This window comes from Megalobrama amblycephala, linkage group LG4, assembly GCF_018812025.1.
Source record: "Megalobrama amblycephala isolate DHTTF-2021 linkage group LG4, ASM1881202v1, whole genome shotgun sequence".
Classification (NCBI taxonomy): domain Eukaryota; kingdom Metazoa; phylum Chordata; class Actinopteri; order Cypriniformes; family Xenocyprididae; genus Megalobrama; species Megalobrama amblycephala.
Genome location: NC_063047.1, coordinates 6,840,306 through 6,860,510, shown reverse-complemented (window position 1 = coordinate 6,860,510; position 20,205 = coordinate 6,840,306). Strand labels below are relative to the sequence as shown.

General features: G+C 36.9%; 1 protein-coding gene across 3 annotated transcripts in view; it reads right to left on the bottom strand.

The window, feature by feature from the left end:
- coro1ca (coronin, actin binding protein, 1Ca) overlaps positions 1-20,205 on the bottom strand; it is a 52,337-nt gene that overhangs the window by 18,145 nt on the left and 13,987 nt on the right. For all 3 annotated transcript variants that reach the window (XM_048187073.1, XM_048187075.1, XM_048187074.1), the window contains exon 2: positions 8,143-8,342. In XM_048187073.1, coding sequence (XP_048043030.1) covers positions 8,143-8,342 — 200 coding nt within the window. The remainder of the gene's footprint in view (positions 1-8,142; positions 8,343-20,205) is intronic.

The following is a 20,205-nucleotide window of genomic DNA, read 5'->3' as shown; positions in this document are numbered from 1 at the left end:
AATATAAATAACAACAATTAAATTAACAGTGGAATTTACACATTAACCAAAAAATTCCCTTCACACTGCCCCCTTTTCTTCTAGGCGTCTATCAAAGAAACTATTGGGCGCAAGCACTGTGCTTCAGCCAATGGAGAGGAAAGAGGAAATGGGTCTGGAAGGTTGACAGGCGGGGAGCTGAGGATGACCATATAAGGTAAAATCTGCAGTCAGCAGCCGCCAGAACTCAGTCAGTGCAGCAGGAACAGTAGGGGGCTCCTGGAATACAGACTGGGAATCAGACTGACATCCATGGCCACACAATTTAAGTTACATCTGTCCATGTGACTGCACAGAATATATGGAGGTGGACTTTGAAGTAAACCCACTAAAACTCACTTGCTTTGTGTGTGCTCCCTTTTTTCCTGTTTCTCTCTTTCCTCATCTTTGGTGCTCTGGTTCTCCTGCTTTTACGATAGTCACTGTGTCCGATTATGCCATTTTGACTCCTAAATTCTTGTCTTGTTGTAGTCAAGAAATATATCGGATTACACATGCTTCCCGACCAATCATCGCTTGCCTTCGTCAAGGACGTGCGTAATGTCATCGAGAAAGCAAACCATGTCTCTGCGATTGTCCATCTGAATTTTCACCATAGCAAAAGAGAATATAATGAATGATTTGCTAGCTTAATGCTGATTCCAGTACTCTCCAGGTTGCTGAACTGCTGAACTGCTGAACTATCATTTTTCTTTTTTCATTCTGTCATGGTAGTCCCTCGAGGAATCATAAAATGCAGGAGTATTGTTGCCATAGCCCCACAAAACTTTCCTCCATTGCATAATTCCACCTAGCAGCACCAATACCATCATCCTCCTTTCATTTCGTCATGTTTGAAAGTTGTGTACGGAAGAGCTTCTGTGCTCCTATTGGTCAATATCACAGATGTGAACTTTATTCTTGAATCCCAATGCCTATCGTCATTTACGAATCACTACGCCACACGTCAAACAGATGGTACCAAAATCAGGGCTGATATCGTGTAGCCTGAACAGGGCATTAGTCTTATCACCCATTGGCTGATTCACAAAGTCATTTTGAAAATGATCATATGTTATAGTCAACATTACCCCACAAATGATAAAATCATTTGCAGAAGACTGCCTCAGATGACCAGGTATTAAGATTCAAAGTGAAAACTTGTCACTAAATATACGCCATGAAAGTCTGCTTCCTTGTTTCTTCAGGATTTTAGCTCCAAAAGGGAAATTGTTGCTAACATCATAACAGAGGCTGGCGGCACAAGGGTAAACGGCAGTTTCCTGCAGTGTGGTTCATATTTCATGCTGTAAACTAAACACTAGAGGTGGTCAGGCGAAAGGGATGAAAATTAGTTACTCTGGTCGGTGTGAATGGAAAGTAGGAATGCAAGGCCTGCGGAAGGCTATAGTCATCCGTTTCCCACCACTTCCTTCATATGTTAATGAGAGTATACAGCTGAGTGAAGGGGGAGGGTGTTGAGAGAAAGACAGACAACATGTGATTAGTTAGACACCTGATGGTCTTATGAAGGGAAATACAATAAGAGTCTGAGTCATGCTGCTCTGCCTCCCACACAAAGAATCCAGCCACAACCCAGCTGAAACTCCCCCCAGACTCAAAAGACATAACTACAGAACATCATTACTCCTTACGGCAAAACGAAAAAAGAAAAGGAAAAAAGAAAAACTTACAAATGCCTTCATTTAGGAGCAGGACATGCCATCTCGTCACGACATGCCGCGTTCAGATAAAGGATAGAAGGCATGCTCAGTGTCTAAACCGAGCACAGCGCAGGCAATCAGTGTCTAAGATCAATTAAAATGTACTTAAAATTCACTAAATTATAAATAAAATGCAAAAATTCACAATTCAAGAGAATTATACCGAACCACTTTGACGACAGACTGTGCTCAGGCATTTCAGAACAACCAAAACAGCATTTCAAATGCTGTGCGATAAGATCGGTTTGCGCAAAGTTACATGATTTATGGGGGGGTTTTTTGATACGCATCAAGGAACTTATTAAAGAAATGTGTTTAGTTCATAGTTGATGCATGTTTTCTTATCAGATCTTTTTTTTTTATCTGACTCAAATGAGCGCAGAAGTTTTTTGATGCGATATCCCAAAATGTGCATAAAAATAGGTGGATGGAAACAGCTACTGAGGCATTTCTCAGAGTATCTTCTTTTATGTTCCATGGAAAAAAGAAGGAAGAAAGAAAGTCCTACAGGTTTGTAATGACATGAGCCTGAGTAAATGATAAATTTAGATACACATACTGAAACACCATCAGCCTTGCCACTTACACTTTAAGAGCTTCAAATACTCAAGCCAACATTGCTTCTTACTGGCAAACAACAGACAGACGCATGGGTCTGAAGATTTTGGGGAATCAAGTGAGGATGAGGAGTTCCCATACAGATATTTTTGGGAAACAAAGAGCTGTGCAAGACCTGGTATACACACAAGAACAATAGCTCCCCAAGAACCAGCTGTCTGATTGCAGGGGGCTGCTGGGAATGGGGTGGCCTGGGAAGACGGACCATAGACAGATGAAGGGCTGCGCTGAATCAGAGCTCCTTAGGGAGGGGTGCAAATCTTTAGATGAAGCAGAAGGACAGCAGGCAGAACAAAACAGACAAAGCAGCAAAAAAAAAAAAAAAAAAAAAAACGCACGCATAAACTGAAATGAGGTTTTTTGGAGGCTAAATTTAAAAACCTTACAAAATGCAAGCTATGACAAGCAGACTCACAAAATGACTCACAAAACCCATTGATGCCACATACTCAACGTACAACAATCTGAAATTATCTAAAAATTACTTTGCTGACAATATCTAAGCAAAACTGTAAACAGACTACAAAGCACTGATATTCAGATTCATTCACAAAAACCATGAAGTCTCAGCAAAAATGTTTAATCCCAGCTCATTTCAGTCCTACGTAGGGCTGTAACGATATGCGATATGAAACCGAAATCGCGATACGCAGGTCCACGAACCTGTATCGCGATGTGAGAAGGCAGAATCGCGACACACCCCTTCCAACTCCCAGAGTTATCCTTCCTGTCCAGATCCAATGCTACCACATTTTTAAATTACTATAAGTATTAGGGGTGTAACGATTTATCGTAGATGGTGTGTCTCAATCAGCTCTCTAGTTCAGTAAGTGTTTCGGGCACACATTGAATCTTGCAAGCAGGTTTAAACGTTTCTCATGTCAGTCTCTTGCATGGTCGCGTGAGAAAAGTCGTGGCTTTCTTTCACCGCAGTGCACAGGAACAGCTGTGCTCACAGAAAAGCAAAAGACGCTTGCGATGCTTTGCTTAAAGAAGTTCTGTGGGGCCGTTCACATATTGCGTCTTTTCCGCGTGCAAGTCAGTTATTATTTTCAAATGTAGCCGCGCGGCAAGCGCGCTCATAATGGGATCAACGCGGTCGCGACGCGCATGCAATTCTCAACTTCTCAGAATGCCGCAAGCGCACCGCAGGTCGTGTGACAAGAATCAACCGATCAGCTATGGCCTTTCCGTAACAAAACATCAAAAGCTCAGCCGAACAGCTGATCATAGCTGTACATGGTGGTTTTTATATCTTATCTCCATCAATATATCTCGTAGTAAAACTAATGCAAGGGCTAGAAATCATTTATCCTTTGCAGAAACATCCTGATCCTCTTGGAGAGCTCAGTTCATGGTTGCATAGCAACGACCGACGCCACGGGAGCGCAAGCGCTTTGGAAAGAAGGAGAAGCGGTGCGGCCGCGCCTTCCACGCGTTTTTAGACGCGATATGTGAACGGCCCCTATTCATAATTCTAAGTTCATGTTAAATTTAACATTTTTTTTCAGTGACAGACAGCCCTATTCAGCTGTTAATTTGAATACAGAAGGTTTTTATTAAAATTTTATATTTATTTATTTTATTGAAATGTGATCTTGTATGTACAACAAGGAAAATTATTGAAATTTGTTCATGTTTTTTTAATAAATCTTGTTTGAATTTCAGTTTCATTTTGTTCAAAATATCGTGATACGTATCGTATCGTGAACTCCGTATCGAGATACGTATCGTATCGTGACCTGAGCGTATCGTTACACCCCTAGTCCTACGTCAAAGAATGGGACAGATGGATCATGCAATCTGCTCAGAGAAAAAACAACAGTGAGAATAAGAGGACAAACATGATTTATTTTCACAGATTAATAAATTTCCCTCACACTTGGATTGTGAGTCTGAACATCATGGTCGGAATGACAAAGGATTTAAACTGGTGTAATCCATCACTTTTTAGGCTGACCTGAAACCTGAGCTTTATAAAGGCTTCGGGAAAGCAGCCTGCAGGAACCGACAATGAAACTAATAATGTAAATAACACAAGATAAACATAAGAGTCGGTTGTAACTGAGCTTGTCTGGCCAGGCAGCCGAGCGCTTGAGTGTGACATCATTTATGAGCGGGGGCGCGTGTTCATGTGTGACGCTGATGACAGGCTTCAGGATCCAGGCGAGAGCCCGAAGAGGTTTGGATGTCACCGTCGTGTCTGAGCGCTCTCTAATTACAGAGCGCTGTTCCGCTTGTCAACAGCATTGCTCTGAGCTGTCGCGCTAATCTCGCCAGTATTACCACAGCAATCTGAGATGTGCCAAATGACACAATCAGAAATACACACCCAACACTTTCTACAGATGGCTACCTACAAAATACAAAACTAATTAAGTTGCAAAGGATTCAATCAAAAAAAAAAAAAAAAAAAAAAAAAAAAAGGACCTCATCTGCCTTATGTGGATCATAAAAATATTTAAAGAAATGTCTCTGTGTTTTTTTGTTAGTTTTTTTTCCCATAAAACGTCAGTCAATAGTAATCAAAACTTTGGTTACAAATTTTCTTCAAAATATTTTCTTTTCTATGAAGTATCTTCTTTATTCATAAGGGTTAGTAAATGGCATTTATTTTGTTCTCCAAGTTATATTATTAACCTTACTTTCTTGTTATAACTTAAACAAATGTTATATAAAACTTAGTCTTGTCAACATTTTGGAAATTGTTTTTGTGTTCATTGAGATATTGTTTAAAATGTTACTTTTCAAAGGGGGTGCACTTATTTACGCTGAGCACTGTAGCTTTATTTACATTACATACAAATGAATTGTTATGATGAGTAAAATTCCAAACAATATATATAAAATAAGTTACTTTAACTGTAAATACTATTGTTCGGTATTGTTCTTTGGAGAACAATTGGTGCCAATTACCAGAAGACATAACCACATTGAAAAGTATGAATATCCAAAAGTATTTCAGTCAAACCAATTATCTGTCTTTCGACATAGAACTGAAAACCAGTACAAAAAGAAAGAAATGGGGAAATAATTGCCACTCCTTCAAATTATCTGGGAAAATCTGAGAATGCACCACACACTTCAACATGCACGAACATGCAGACTCACTAAACCCACAAACGCTAAACCACTAAACAAAGTACATAACAGACTAGGTGACACACACTTCATCCTGATGAAGCAAATCGCTGGCTTTGTAGCAAGTAACAAAAGCAGACAGTGGTAGTCGGTGACAGAAGGTTAAAGAGGGTAGTGCATTAAGCTCCAAAGTAACGAAATCCCTACAGGCCCAAGATCTTCATGACATATATCAAATGACAGACCGCTGCAGATCCAGCTCACAAATTCTACTTTTGTCATCACATTTTAACTCAGAAAGCCATTAGGAAAAATGATATCATTGGGTAAAAAATACCTTTGAGTGAAACAGAAAAGTCTTAGGTGCATTTTTCAAAACCATGGCAGTAACGTTGACTTGTTTTTTGTGTTGAAAAAATTGACGAAAATGACTAAACAATGGAAAGGATAAAAGTGTGCCATTTATGTTTTTAACATTAGCACAGTAAAGTGGGGGTACAGCTGTATGTGGTCTACATAATTTGTGATTTTAAAGTATCGTCACACTGGAGTAAACCAAGTATGTTTCAGAATAACATGGGCAGAACATGCTCACTAACATCTCAAAGACATCCAGCAGAGTGAGTATCCTCTACTCCTAACAGAAGTCTAATGAATCATACCCGTCTTAATCACCACCATTTGTAGAAACGCAAGGTAGCAATTAAGAGTGTGTACATTCAAACATTGACCAAGACCAAAAAATCGTGACACAGCTGTAGTTTAAGTGGAGGAAGCAACTCCATCTGATACACCCTCACCTTCAAATTTTCAGACCACAAAAAACATTTTGTCGCTTGGCTCCTTCTCTACAGCTAGGACATAATCTCCTCAGCTTCTTGTAGGTGTAAGACTTCTGATGAAGCAATGTTCTTCTCAAACTTTAAAGAAATAGTTCACCTGAAATATTTACTCGCCTTCATGTAGTTTCAAATCTGGATGCTGTTTTTTATCCCTTGGAACAAAAAAAAAAAGAAGAAATTGAAGAATCTTCTCACTCATTTTTTCCATATAACGACAATTCAAAGTGACCAAGTCTTGTCAAGCCTGAAAAGGGACTACAATAGAACCATAAAAGTTCATCGGTGTGTGAGAAACAGACAAAAATATATGTCATTATTTGCTGATAATCTCCTTCTGGTGAGAAAATCAATATAATATATCAGTATCTTTACCATGTTAATCAGAGTTTTTGTCCTAACCAGGCCCGACGGCGATGTAACGATTCTATTTTAGAAAATTTTCTTTTTTATTTCTATTTCTCCACAACGTCGCAGCTGGAACAGCAACACAAAGAATGGCACTGATAATATCAGGTACTGTTAATGTGCTTTATTGAATGTTAAAAGCGTCTAATATGAGTTTGAATAGGATTCTGTGTTCCCAGCTTTTTAGTTGTAATGAAAACAACACTGGCTAATTCACCTCAGATCTTGAAAATAAATGGGCACAAGTCAACTCAACGCAAACAAACAAGTGTATTATATGACAAAGATTCTTTCAGTCACTTCGTATGTACTTTAAATAATGTTATATGGTGTAATATTTATGAATTTTACTATGTACTAACCCATTTCATCATGTCTGCTGTGCTCTTGCCAAGAGAGCCTGCCCACACTCCCACAAATTTTTTATTGATTTTATCCCTTCTCATTGTCACGTCACGTCCAGTGTGGACAGTCAAATTGCTTTTCGCTGGAATCTTATTGCATCGCATGTAGTGAGGACATGGTGTCGGACTCAAAAGATGTGTTCACAATCCGATTCTTGAGTTTTGACCTTTACTTCTTGATCATTATGTCTTCATATGGAACAGAGAAGAGTGAAGTTCCTTCAAAAGTCATTGAAGTATAGTGACACACACACACAATAACAGCATTCAGGTTTGGAATGGCATGAGTGTGAGTAAATAGTAAATACAATTTTTGAATGCAAGTTAAACTATCCCTTTAAAAAGGAATTCAGATGTAGAGGTCTAATTTCTCCATTTCTGAACTCCATACAGATCAAAGCAACACATTAAATGTACAGCTATGGTCATTAAACATTTAAACTACTTCCAATAGCCTTTCATATAAACAATTCAAGGCTTACACATGATGTCAAGTCATTTAAATGACTTGTAAAATTTTTTAAAGAAATTATTACTTTGATTAGAAGTTGAAAGTAAATGTATTTATAATGTTACAAAGAAAAAATAAATAAATACATTTCTGTGGTTTCCAAAATAATATTAAGCAGCACAGCAATACTAAGAAATGTTTCTTGAGCATCAAATCACCATATTAGAATGATTTCTGAAGGATCATGTGACACTGGAGACTGAAGTAATGATGCTGAAAATTCAGCTTTACCATCACAGGAATAAATTACATTTTAAAATATATTAAAATAGAAAACAGTTATTTGAAATTGTAATAATACTATAATACAATACTATGGTGTTTACCTTGGTGAGCATAGGAGACTTAAAACAACAAAAAATGTACAGACCCCAAACTTTTGAACGGTTGTGTACATCAACATGTCTGGACAGGACACAAATTTTTACTAAAACCAAACTAGAATTTGACTAGCCATCTAAAACAAATTAATATAAAATACAATGGATATAGAACCAAGAATTCCATTCAAGCACAGTGTATTTTTACAGATCTCTCACCTTATGAAGAGGTAAAACCATAAATGCGCCACCTCCACTAGCATCCACGATTATGGCAACAAATTTGGGGTTAACCGCGCAGAAGGCGCTGTCCCACGTGACCCGGGACACCCTGATGTCATCGTAGCACTGGTCATTCTTCACCGCCTGGCCGAACACATGCCGGAACTTACTCTGTCGTACAACCCGTCTGAACATATCTGCAGAGAAGAACAGGAAAAGAATGATGAATGAAGCCATCAGATGACCTGAACGCTTGAGTGCTTTCACTGAACAGATATGAGCCATGTACAGGAAACACTATCAGAACTGATCGAGAAGCCATTCATACTAACATTTGTCAATGACAAATAGACCTGCAAAAAAATCATCATTACCGTTTTACATTAGTGCACTGTAATCTGTAATCCAATGATGTTACGACACACATCTCAGTGTAAATGGCAGTCTTAAGGTGTTTAAAGAGTGACTTAATCCACTGGCTAGTTTAAATATAATCCTAAAACATGACAAGTGCTGCAGCGTTTGCACTAAAAGTCAATAATTACCTGAGCAGAACAGTGGCTCTTCAAAAAAACCTGACATATTCAAATGATTTCAAAGTGTTTGGCACACAGAATAATGATGAAATCCATCTCAAAGAGCTCTGCTGAAAAATCAAAGCAAGTTCAAAGTGGGACAAGCTCGATTTGACCGCACACGTTACCAGATGGGTTCACTATCCCGAATGTGGAAAAAAAACAGAATAAATCCCCACTCCGAGTACATTACTCACTCTATTTCACACAAAAAACTCCACATATGCGTCAACACATCACATTGGGTTCTATGCTATCTGTTTCGGCTTGTCTTGCTTTAATTCTAAAGCAAACCTGAATTACGAGAACATTCTGTCTTCATGCCATTTCCCAAAAAAAAACAACAACTGAGGTCCAACTAAAACAGTAGAAACACTAGGGCTGGACTGATACAAACTGTCAATGAAAAAGATGAGGGGGGGAAAAAAAGCAAAACACAAACCTCATTGCTCAGGGGGATCAATAACAAGAACGTGCTTAAGTCTGTAATGTAGTGCACACCCAAATAGACATATTTAGACCTGCATATGAACTAAATATCTTCATAATCTTGGTGAAAAAAAGTTTTGGCAGGAGTTGAGACTCTCTGTGCTTGATTCTAGTAGCATCTTACATGGTATATAGACCAATATATCATCATCAATGTTTGGTTATGAGATTATTTGCATGAACATGTAGACTACTTGGCTGGCTGACTAACAGTAGTGCTATTTCCTTTTGCCGTTGGTTCCAAATTTAACCAACAGCCTTGTCAATGGATAAAAAGTAACACCTGCAAATGTTTGTTGCAGAATCTGTAAAAACAAAATAAATAAAACAGCATTTGTTCTATTATTTTTTAAACATTCATACACATAAAGGGCAAACAATATTAAGATCCAAATGTATCCAAACTTTTAATGCAGGATGATTTGTGTAAATATAATATAAATTAAACAGTTGTATAAATCATTTTTGCCTTGTAGATTATACTTCAATTCGACATGAAATAAATTCATCCTTTCCATTTTCTAAATTCATGTTATAGATCTTATGAACAACTCATCCATGCCTACATTAATTTTTTTTTTTTTTTTTAATGTTTTGACCTTATGTTTAATCAAATTTTTATAACTGGACATTTCGCTGACATATGTAGGACTTCTTCAATCATTTAGTCCTCTTAAACCCACCTCTACAAGCGCACATTCATCTGCCTCCATATTGAGTGCAATGGCCACATCATAAAATCCAATCATTATGCATAGAACCAGGGCTTGACATCACCTTTTTTTGCTCACCAGCCACTTTAGCTGGCGGTTTTCCAAAGTTACGCCACTCAGCATTTTCACTGGCCACAATTTTGACACCGACATGACAGGGAAAAACTGCCATATAGATATTTTTAATATTATTTCATATTTTTAACATCAAATTATTATATAATTTGGCAGCAGGTATTTTAAGCTGCTGTCACTTTAAGACCTGTCACATGGATCCATTATACCGTTACACATTTTCTTTCTCAATTGTTTACGTTCACTTAAAACATAACTGTGTTGACATGAATACTCACCAGGACCAGCATTATTTTGTGTGTATTTGCCGTTTAAGTGTGATACGCAGCGAAAAATAATTCAATTTAGTACTGAGAGGCGGCTTTATGTGTGCGCACTTTGAATGCAAGCACAAAATCTGCGGGAATGAATAAAATTATGCGCAATACGCACAATCCCACTCCGAAATTCAAGCCCTGTAACACAAACAACCAGAGCAAAATGAGTGAGTGAGGGGAGGCGGGTTTGTGTGTTGAGAGAGAGAGCAGCTGGTATCATGTATCTATTCAGCGGGAAAGGAGTATTGGAAATGTTTCAGATATTTCAGGATCGATATGTATTGAAAAATTGATAGTTTTGACAACACCACATTGCACTTAGTTTATTATTTCAGATGCCTTTTTAAAAGACTACAACTGAAAAATGTATATATATTATATATAAAATTCACACCGCCAAAGTGGCTAGTAGGAGTGACTGTGTTACACGGCACTGCTGAAACCCAACCGCATTTAGCGGGTGTTAATGTCAAGCCCTGCACAGAATCAAAAGTGTAGTAGTTCCAGTAGCAGTCAATAGTTAGGCATAGAGGACGAGATGGCCTCAGGCTGGTGTAACAGCAGGGGGGGGAATGAGGTCAGGAAGCAATTCCCATTGGTGGGTGTGGCTGTTTGACTAAGGAAGAAATTTGAACTTTGTTTCATGATAATACAGTGTAAAGCATAGGTTTTACACCAATCACATGCTACAAATTCTGTCTCTCAACACCACGATCTTAAGACCCACTGCACAGAAGACACATTTACAGGTGTATTCAAGTAACCATAAAATCAAAATCGACAATTCTAGTTTTATTATTTAATATTGTCATATTTATTAGAAATGATTTATTCCTGCACATCAGTAGCTGCGTTTACATGGACCCTAATAATCCATTTGAAATCGGATTAGTACCAGTCTAAATAAAAGTCACATGTAACCATGCCAATTGGAATGAATTGGATTGTAAGGGGTGGTTTAAACCTTTTCTAATCTGTTCGATAGGACATGTAAACACTTGATCGGATTGAAAACCAAAACTAAAAAGTACTGCGCATGTGCAATGATGTAGAAATGGCGTAATGACGTATGACACGTTGCATGGAACGAGTTGTTGTTGTTGAATAGTGTCATAAATGAATGTCACGTCATTCAAAAATTATCATCATTAGAAGTGCTGCGGGACAATGTCGTCCCAGCAGTCCTTGTTTCAGACTCTCCCACAGATGCCTTCTTTTGGGTACAGAAAGGAGCATTTTTGCTGCTTGATAAATACAAGCAGCATGACACAAATCTTCATGTGCTAGTTGTGTCCTAATCAGGGCCCGAAACAGATAAAAATTATGTCTGCTTTTTAAAACAAAGAAAAGAAACGATGGCAGGATGATGGCTAGTATGCGAAAACAGTGGGAAACTCTGTATATTCTAGTGTTGTTAAAAGTACTGACCGCGATACCAGTACTGAATTTTTAAAAATGTGACAAAAAAAAAAATGTGACTTTGAGCAGATTCATAAACATCTGATTGGCAGTTGTGTTCACGCATTCATCAGATATGTCTGTGATTGGCTACAACGCTTCAAAAACATTGTAAATAGACATCAATGACATTCTTCACAGAGTGCTTAGATATACACGGGAGTGTTTGAAAGCAGGCATCTATCGGTCTGCTGATAGACGCCTGCTTTCAAAATCAAACACTTCGGTGTGCTTGTAAACGCTCCCGTGCATTGACCATTGCAGCCAATCTCAGAAATATCTGATGAATGCGTGAACACAGGCCAATCAAAAGGGGTTTATGAATCCGCTCAACAGCGCTCAAAGCATCACATTTTTAAAATTTCAGTATCGACTTGGTATCGCAATCAGTACTTTTGACAACACTAGTATATTCGTGCAGTGTGCATGTCAAAAGTTCAAATCCGATTTAAGCTTATAACATAAATTCACACATCATCCCGATTCGGATTCATCAAACGGAATGTTTTCATTTTGATTGAAACAAAAAAAGTGTCCATGTAAATATGTATTTATTATATATTTTTTTTTAATTCATGTGCCCTCCTAACCTTTCATCAAACTTCACATTTGTCATAATAGGGAACAAGGAACAAAAGACTATATGGCAACTTCCATTTCATGCCGATTTTAACTCCCACAAAGCATTGCTAATATATGTAAAATAATACGTAGGAATAATATATAAATATTCTTATCCCTTATCTGATGTTACTGTAACTGACATTAATACTGTGCCGCATATCAAAACTTTAACACAGCTCTTAAAAACATGCTATGAATCACTAGAGGAAAAAAGACGCATTATGACATTGATATGATTACACAGACCAGTAAGAATTAATCTAGTGTAAAAGACACCTAAGATGCTGTTTTAAAGTCCTGAAATGGAAGTATCAAGAGATCTTCATTGTGATGTACATCCGAGTGCAATGGATTATGAAAAAAGAAAAAATGTAAGGTGGGGACTTGCAATCAAAAGTGAAGAAAGATGAACGTGAGCTTGAGGGGTTTAAATGGACTAAATGATTGGACATATGCATGGATAAATCGCTAATTTTCACTGCATGTCAACTCAGCCTCTAACCAACCATTCTTAATGCTTGTACATAATGATAAAAAATAAAAATAAAAATACACCCAGTTACATACTTTATTTTTTAACTTTGTGCAACTTTTTTTTTATACCCTGGAGACAGTGAGACATGAGACAGGAAATGATAAGGAGACAAAGGGGTTGGGATCAGGAAATGACACGAGCCAAGCTCAAACTCGGGTGACCAGTATATATGCTGCCATGTTTGCAATACCCCCCTGAACATGTTTCCTAAACCTCTTTAAAAGAAACCACAAACTACAAATACATTAGTCGGAGACTATTGTTTCTGTGACTTAGTTTAAAAAAAAAAAAAAAAATTCAGTTCATCATTTTAACAAAAGACAGCCTGAGGACTGTGCCTACCTTATATCAGTCATCATGATGCTACATCTCACACTTCCTTCAGGACCACAGAAGGCCTTGCACAGGGCACTACTGTAGCAGGTTCCTTCAGCTGGAGGGCTCTAAATACCACACTTTCTCCAAACAAACTGAACTGCTGCCATTTCCTCATTCACAACCCTTTCATTGCTTCATTTCCCATAAGCTGCCAAGGTCAACCACCTGACATTAGTTCTGGTAACATAAGTTCAGAAAGGACTGCAATGTCTCAGGGGGCAAAAGTGGAACCGAAAAGGTTTGTTTGGGCAGCAGAGATGGCTCTTCACAACAAACTTCTCAAAAAGCAGCTTTAGGTTCAACAAACTGCCTTTTGTGCAAATAAAGATGTACAGAAAAACAGTTTGAGACACAAAAGTTCATCAGTGAATGAATCATCAGTGAGCTACAAGACAACAAACCCCAAATCCCCAAGAACATGCTTTACCTTGTAACTTGTATAGGGTAGTATGTAGCATAGCAGACCAATCAAATTGTATTTAGTTAAAACTAACAAGCTGAGTTATTTAATCAGCTATCTGTAGCGTTGGTTATAGTGTGCCATGTTTGATTATATGAGTCATTATATATTGATTTATTTCTGAATAGTTCAGTTACAATCTCAACAAACTTGTTTCATTTATTACATAATCTCCTGACTGCAGGTTCTAACTTCAATGGCTCAATATAATATCCATTTAATGTAGGGCTGTCAAACGATTAATCGCGATTAATCGCATACAAAATAAAAGTTTGAGTTTGCATAATATATATGAGTAATGTGTGTAATTAATATGTATATATAAATACACACAAATCAATGTATATATTTAAGAAAAATGTTATTTATGTACAAAAAAAATGTATTTATATATAATATAAATTATATAAAAATATAAATAAATACATATACTTGTAAATATTTCTCAAATAAATACATGGATGTGTTTGTATTTATATATATACACATAATAATTACACACAGTACACCCACATATATTAGGCAAACTCAAACTTTTATGTTGTATGCGATTAATCGCGATTAATCATTTGACAGCCCTACATTAAATGGATATTATATTGAGCCATTGAAGTTAGAACCTGCAGTCAGGAGATTATGTAATAAATGAAACAAGTTTGTTGAGATTGTAACTGAACTATTCAGAAATAAATCAATATATAATGACTTAATGGTTGGTTAATCGTGATTAATCGTTTGACATCCCTAATTTAATGTCCATTACTACAATACAAGTGATACAATACTTGTAAAAAAATAAAAAATAAATAAAAAATTATGTGAGTGAATTTATTAAATTGAGAAGAAAAAAAAGAATTAAAACAGAAAAATTAATAAAAATGAAAACTAAAAATGAAAATAAATAGTGTGGAGAAATAAATTAAAAAGTGTAGCACACAGAGGTTATGGACAGATAAATGCACGGAAGTGTAAGAATTCAAAAGAAAGGGGGGAAAAAATGCCATGCATATCTCACCTGGCTCAGTACGGTTTTAATTTTCATGTCTCTGCAAAGGTTGTGTCAAACATTCACTCTTGCCTATAGTACTGCTTGCATTCTTTTGTCTGTTTTAATCTATCACTACATCATCTCGATTCTCTGATATAAAGCAAGCCAAATATACATTCCAAACAGAAAGATTTAATCCAGAGCATATGTAATGCAATACCTCACTATTGTAAAGTTCATCATTTGCCACACCTCAAAATTCAAAAAAATTTCAAAGCTTATACAAAAGTGAATCACAGTTTTCAGAAGCAAGTGGCAAAAATCACTGCCATTATAATCACTGCAAGCATCCAACATTGCTATGCTTGAAGTGTAGATTGTGTGTAAGGAGAGAAGCATTCACAGTATTTTCACAGTTTTTTCCTCTAGGAACTATACACCATAACTATAGTGATAATCAGATGGTCTTACTGTACCAGAAGGACAACCAACAAACTGGAAAAGATCTTGTCTAGAATGGTGTTCTCAAACAATATAATGCAGTAAAGAACGGAGTGAACTTTAAGTGAACCTTTGTAAAATGCATTCAAACTCCAACAACGCCTTACAGTGACCTAAACCAATCATGTTCAACACTGCTAACTCTTAGATAATGAGATAAGATTCTCTCAGTTAGAACAGCAAGGTGTTTAACCATTAAATCCAATCTAACTGGACAGTGTAGCCTGGCCTTCAACCCATTCATTGGGGAATGTACTTGCTTATGCAAAACAAACAGTATTTAATGCTAGGGTGAATCTAAAAATAGTTAAAGATTGGGAAGAACAGATATTAATATTCTGGGCGATACAACAAGCTGATTATTATTTCCATGTTATGGCTGATAACTGGCCAATATGTTCAAATAAATTAAATTGAACATATAAAAATCTATTTAAACTCTACAAAATGAATTTAGTTATAATATACGGTATGAAAAATGTGATTTGCTAAAAAAAATACATTACTTTTAACAGTGTTATTACATTTTTAATGATTCAATCGGTTATGGTAAACGGAAAATCAAGCATGTGCCAATGAGGTTCAAGCAATGAACCCAATGAGGTTCATTCTCTTGATGAATGTTTATATATGAATAAAAGCCTAAATTCAATCTGTTCATCATATAAAGCGATCATGTCTCTGCAGTCACCTCAATGAGATCACCACACTGAGATCAGGTGATCAGCCAAAACACCATTCACTCTGAAGGCCCATAATTATCAGACCATTTCTGTGATGGAATAAATTATCCATGGTTGACTTAAACACAAGTACAAAAACTTTTCAAGTGGAATGATTCCTCCACTTTTTTTTCCTGTCTTGCACTTTGGCACTGCCGTAGTTCTCATATGCACATTTGGAGACAGGATTTGCTTCATAAATTAACAAAGCTGCACTTGATTTGACATCTGCACCGCTCTGAAGACCCAACATGGCATGTGGCCGTGAATCCAGATGAAACGTATTGACCTTGTGCCTGATCTGCTCACCAATATCCTGCTGCTGGCATTTAGTCTCTGCACCACACTGGCACAATGGAATGTCACAAGAAAACTCTTCCATGAATGTAATACGCAGATACTCTGCCTCACATTTGCATCTCCTGTGAGAGGGGTTAGCATGGGCTCACAACTGTAACTTTCTTGGCAGTTATGTTGTAGGCCAGGTGGAGCAAGAGAAAAAGTGATTAATAGCGTGAGGGGAAAAAGAGAGAGGGGCGTGGCACTTTGTGTAGATTTGAATCAGCAGGTTCATGTAGTCGAACTGCGGTTGGCTGTCTGAAGGCAGAGTCTTGCTGTCAAAGTAGAGCAAGGACTTACTGCCAAGTAACACATGGTGAAATCCAGCCTGTATTTACCAACACTCGTGAATCGCCTAGCAACACCAGCAAAATACCACAGCAGGAAAGAATGGAAAGAAGAAAAAAAAAAAAAGGTAGAACCAAGTAGACAAGTAAATTTGGCCTTTTAAGTACATAATATACCCAGTTGACGCTGAGACTCTCAAAGCAGATCTCTGATGTGTAACTGAATCACATTGAGATAATTTTCAGCCAAAAAAGGCTACAATACAGGGTCTATTTTAGCAGACAGGCTGACCACTATCACTCCAAGCCATAGATTAAGTCAAATAACCTGCCAAATGATTTTTTTGAATATTTTGAGGGTTTTAGTTTACTTCAACCAAGCACACACTACAAAACTGAAGCTCGCCACCCTTATATGAATTAAAGAACAAAAAAAACAAACCAAGAAGCAGCTGTGATTTCTTTGAACTGCACAAGGGAAAAAAAAAGAAAAAAAAAAAAAAGTTTACCTCAGTTTGTGCTTTTGTCAGCAAAATAAGAAAAGCAGACCTTTATGAAAGGAGTTACAGGATATTTAAACATTTCACAAATCAGAGACGAAATACATTGACATTATACTCAATGTCTTTATTGGCTATTGTAGACATGAAGAGTCTACTCTATACTATTACTCAACATTACAACATGAAAAAGGTTAAATTACCTTGCCATTTACAGTAAAAAAAAAAAAAAAAAAAAAAAAAAAAATTGTAAATTGTTAGTTTTTGGAAGTACAAACTACGAATTGCCATATAATTTATCTTGTAAAAACAGTAAAAGGATATTCCCAGAAGTCATTCTCTTCTCATTTTTGTTATCTATAATTTTGTGCTACATTTTCTGTTATTTAGTTCTGGTGATTATCATTACATTTTAAAGTGGGGGTGTAATGCTATTTCATGCATTCAGACTTACTTACACTGTAAAAGAGTTGCATTCTCATGCTAAACATGGCCAAAGTTTCAAAACACGAGTTGGACGCATGTCAGTATTTCTGTGCCAAATACACTACTTCCGTTGTTTTGGACCGGGTTTCGTAGAGTTTTTTTCGAGTATGGCCTGTATGATGTCAAAAGAGAGCAGAATTCCTTGTATAGGCACTTCTCCCTGATAAGTGTGCACACACACACATCACCAAGAACAAGAGCACGCCCATCAACATGCTTCGTTCGGGATACGGAAGCAGAGAAATTTTTCAACAATGGCTGTGTCCCAATTCAGGGGCTGCACCCTTTGAAGGCTGCATACATCATCGGTCTCATTTAAGAAAAATAAGCGTTAGATTGCAACGTAAAAAAGAAATTACAGTATTTTACGCCTCACAATGAATATCAGTCAATTTTATTACGGTTATTTTTCTTAAATAAGACATCCTTGATAACGTATGCAGCCTTCAAATGCAACCTCCGGAGGATGCAGCCTCCTGAATGAGATGCAGCTCCTGTCACCGAAGGAGTGTGTTTTCGGATGTGAGGAAAAGATTACCAAAGAACCCAGCGTCAAGAGAACAGTATATGAAGTTTGTTTTTCCCGGGGCAGCAACGGGGTTGTGCATGTATGTTTGTTTGTTCCCGGAATTTCGTGATGAATACTTTGTAAACAAGTCCCAGTTCGGCGCTGGATTTGCAGATCGATGGTGGTGAGTAAAACTCCATCAGATGTCTGTGTTTTGTTGGCAATAGGCGCGCAAGTGCATAAAATGTGAACAACACAAACATGTTTGTTCCCTTTTTATTTATAATGATATCGCAGCTAGCAGACACAAAAGTTGCGTGTGCTCGTGACTCTTTAGCTCCGCCCACAGCACTGATGGCAGGCACGCCTCCACGAGCTCGGCATTTTTCGTAATTAAATTACTTGTCCACTGAAAAAGTAAAGTAAGGGATTACTGTTCATTTTTAGGTAATTTAATTACAATTACTTATAAATGTACTTGCGTTACATACTGTAAATTAGTTCAACAGTTCTGTATAAATCAATATTGAATTTAAAATCTAAATTTGTCATCTGAAGGTAAAAGTGAACGCTGCCTCTTTAAAATTGTTAGCTGTAGTGCAGTTGTGCGTGAGTTCGCAATTTCGCACCAGTTGTCTGTCTGAATATGTAGGCAGAAGCGAGCGGCTGTTTTGCTGAATGGAAATATTCCAATAACTTCACTTTTTGAAACAGGTAGGCAAGAACATTACGGTAAAATGTAAGCTATGTCCTAGAGAAAAAAAACTGCGCACGCTCTCTGGTCTTCAGTCAGTGCGCTCTCGACCAAAGCGCACACACATAGCCGCTTCTCGCGAGTGTCAAATTTTCGCGCTTTATTACACATAAACGTTCAAATACACACACAGTTATGTCAAAATGCCCTTCTTGGCATATATTCATATTTAATTTATACAGTTATGACTATGCAGTTATTTTATATTTGATTCGATGTTTTATTTGTATTATATCTTTACCGTGGTATCGACTTTGGTATCAAGTACTGTGCACTTTTGGTGGCATCAGTACCGACTACTAGATTTTTGGTATAGTGACATCCCTATTTGTTACTAAAAAAATGTAAGTATTATAAAGTAAATAAAAGTATTATAGTATGTTTTAATAAAGTTAAAATGTTTTAAAAAGCTATAAAAGGCTAAACTAGTCCATGTTTGATTCATATTTAAATTCTTAAGAGAGTTTCCTTTTTATTGTCTATCTGGTCAATGTTTATAGGGATTTTAAGAATTAGTAATAAGTTACTTATTGAGTAATTAAATTACTTTTCAGGCAGAGTAATTAGAAAAGTATTTTAAATACAACATTGATGTTGTAATTAGTAATTAGTAATTAATTACTTTTTTGAAGTAACTTACCCAACACTGCTCTATATGTACTCAAGATTAACATGAGATTGGCAGAAACTGTGTGTGATACACCCAATTAAGGCAAAAAGTAGATTTTGGTAGTGCAAGTACATTGTGATATTAACAATATATCACTACGAAACATACAGCTTTAAGCTTTAAAATATACAGACACCAAAATGCCATCCCGAAATACTGGAAACATTGTTGGGGTATCGTTTACAGTAAATTTCTAGAAACACGAGAAACACCATAAATATAACAGCATAATTTTTTACAGTGTAGAACAAACCACTAACCAAAAATATTATATAAGTATTATGCACATTTGATTTGAGGTATAATAATTTATTGTGAAGAAGTGTGTTATTACTTTAAGCAATCAGACTCTAAATTACTCATTATTTCGAGGCAGGTTAATGAGGATTGCAAGCCAGCTTACTGCCAAATCAACCCAGACCGTAAACTGATCTTTTTGTCCATTTACATTCCAAGTGATACCAGCAATGCTTTTATTCAATAGCGCGCAACTGCATCCTTGTGTGTCACTATTAGCATGGGAATGCTAAACAATCTCAGAGTACCCAAGCAACCCTGGCAAAGACACTGAGAATTTATTGCAAAGTGAACAAAAAAATGTGGATAACCTCTAATAAACGTACTGGTTTAGAGTAAAAGAGTGCATTACTATTTCACTTTGCCATGCTTGTGTTCTGGGTT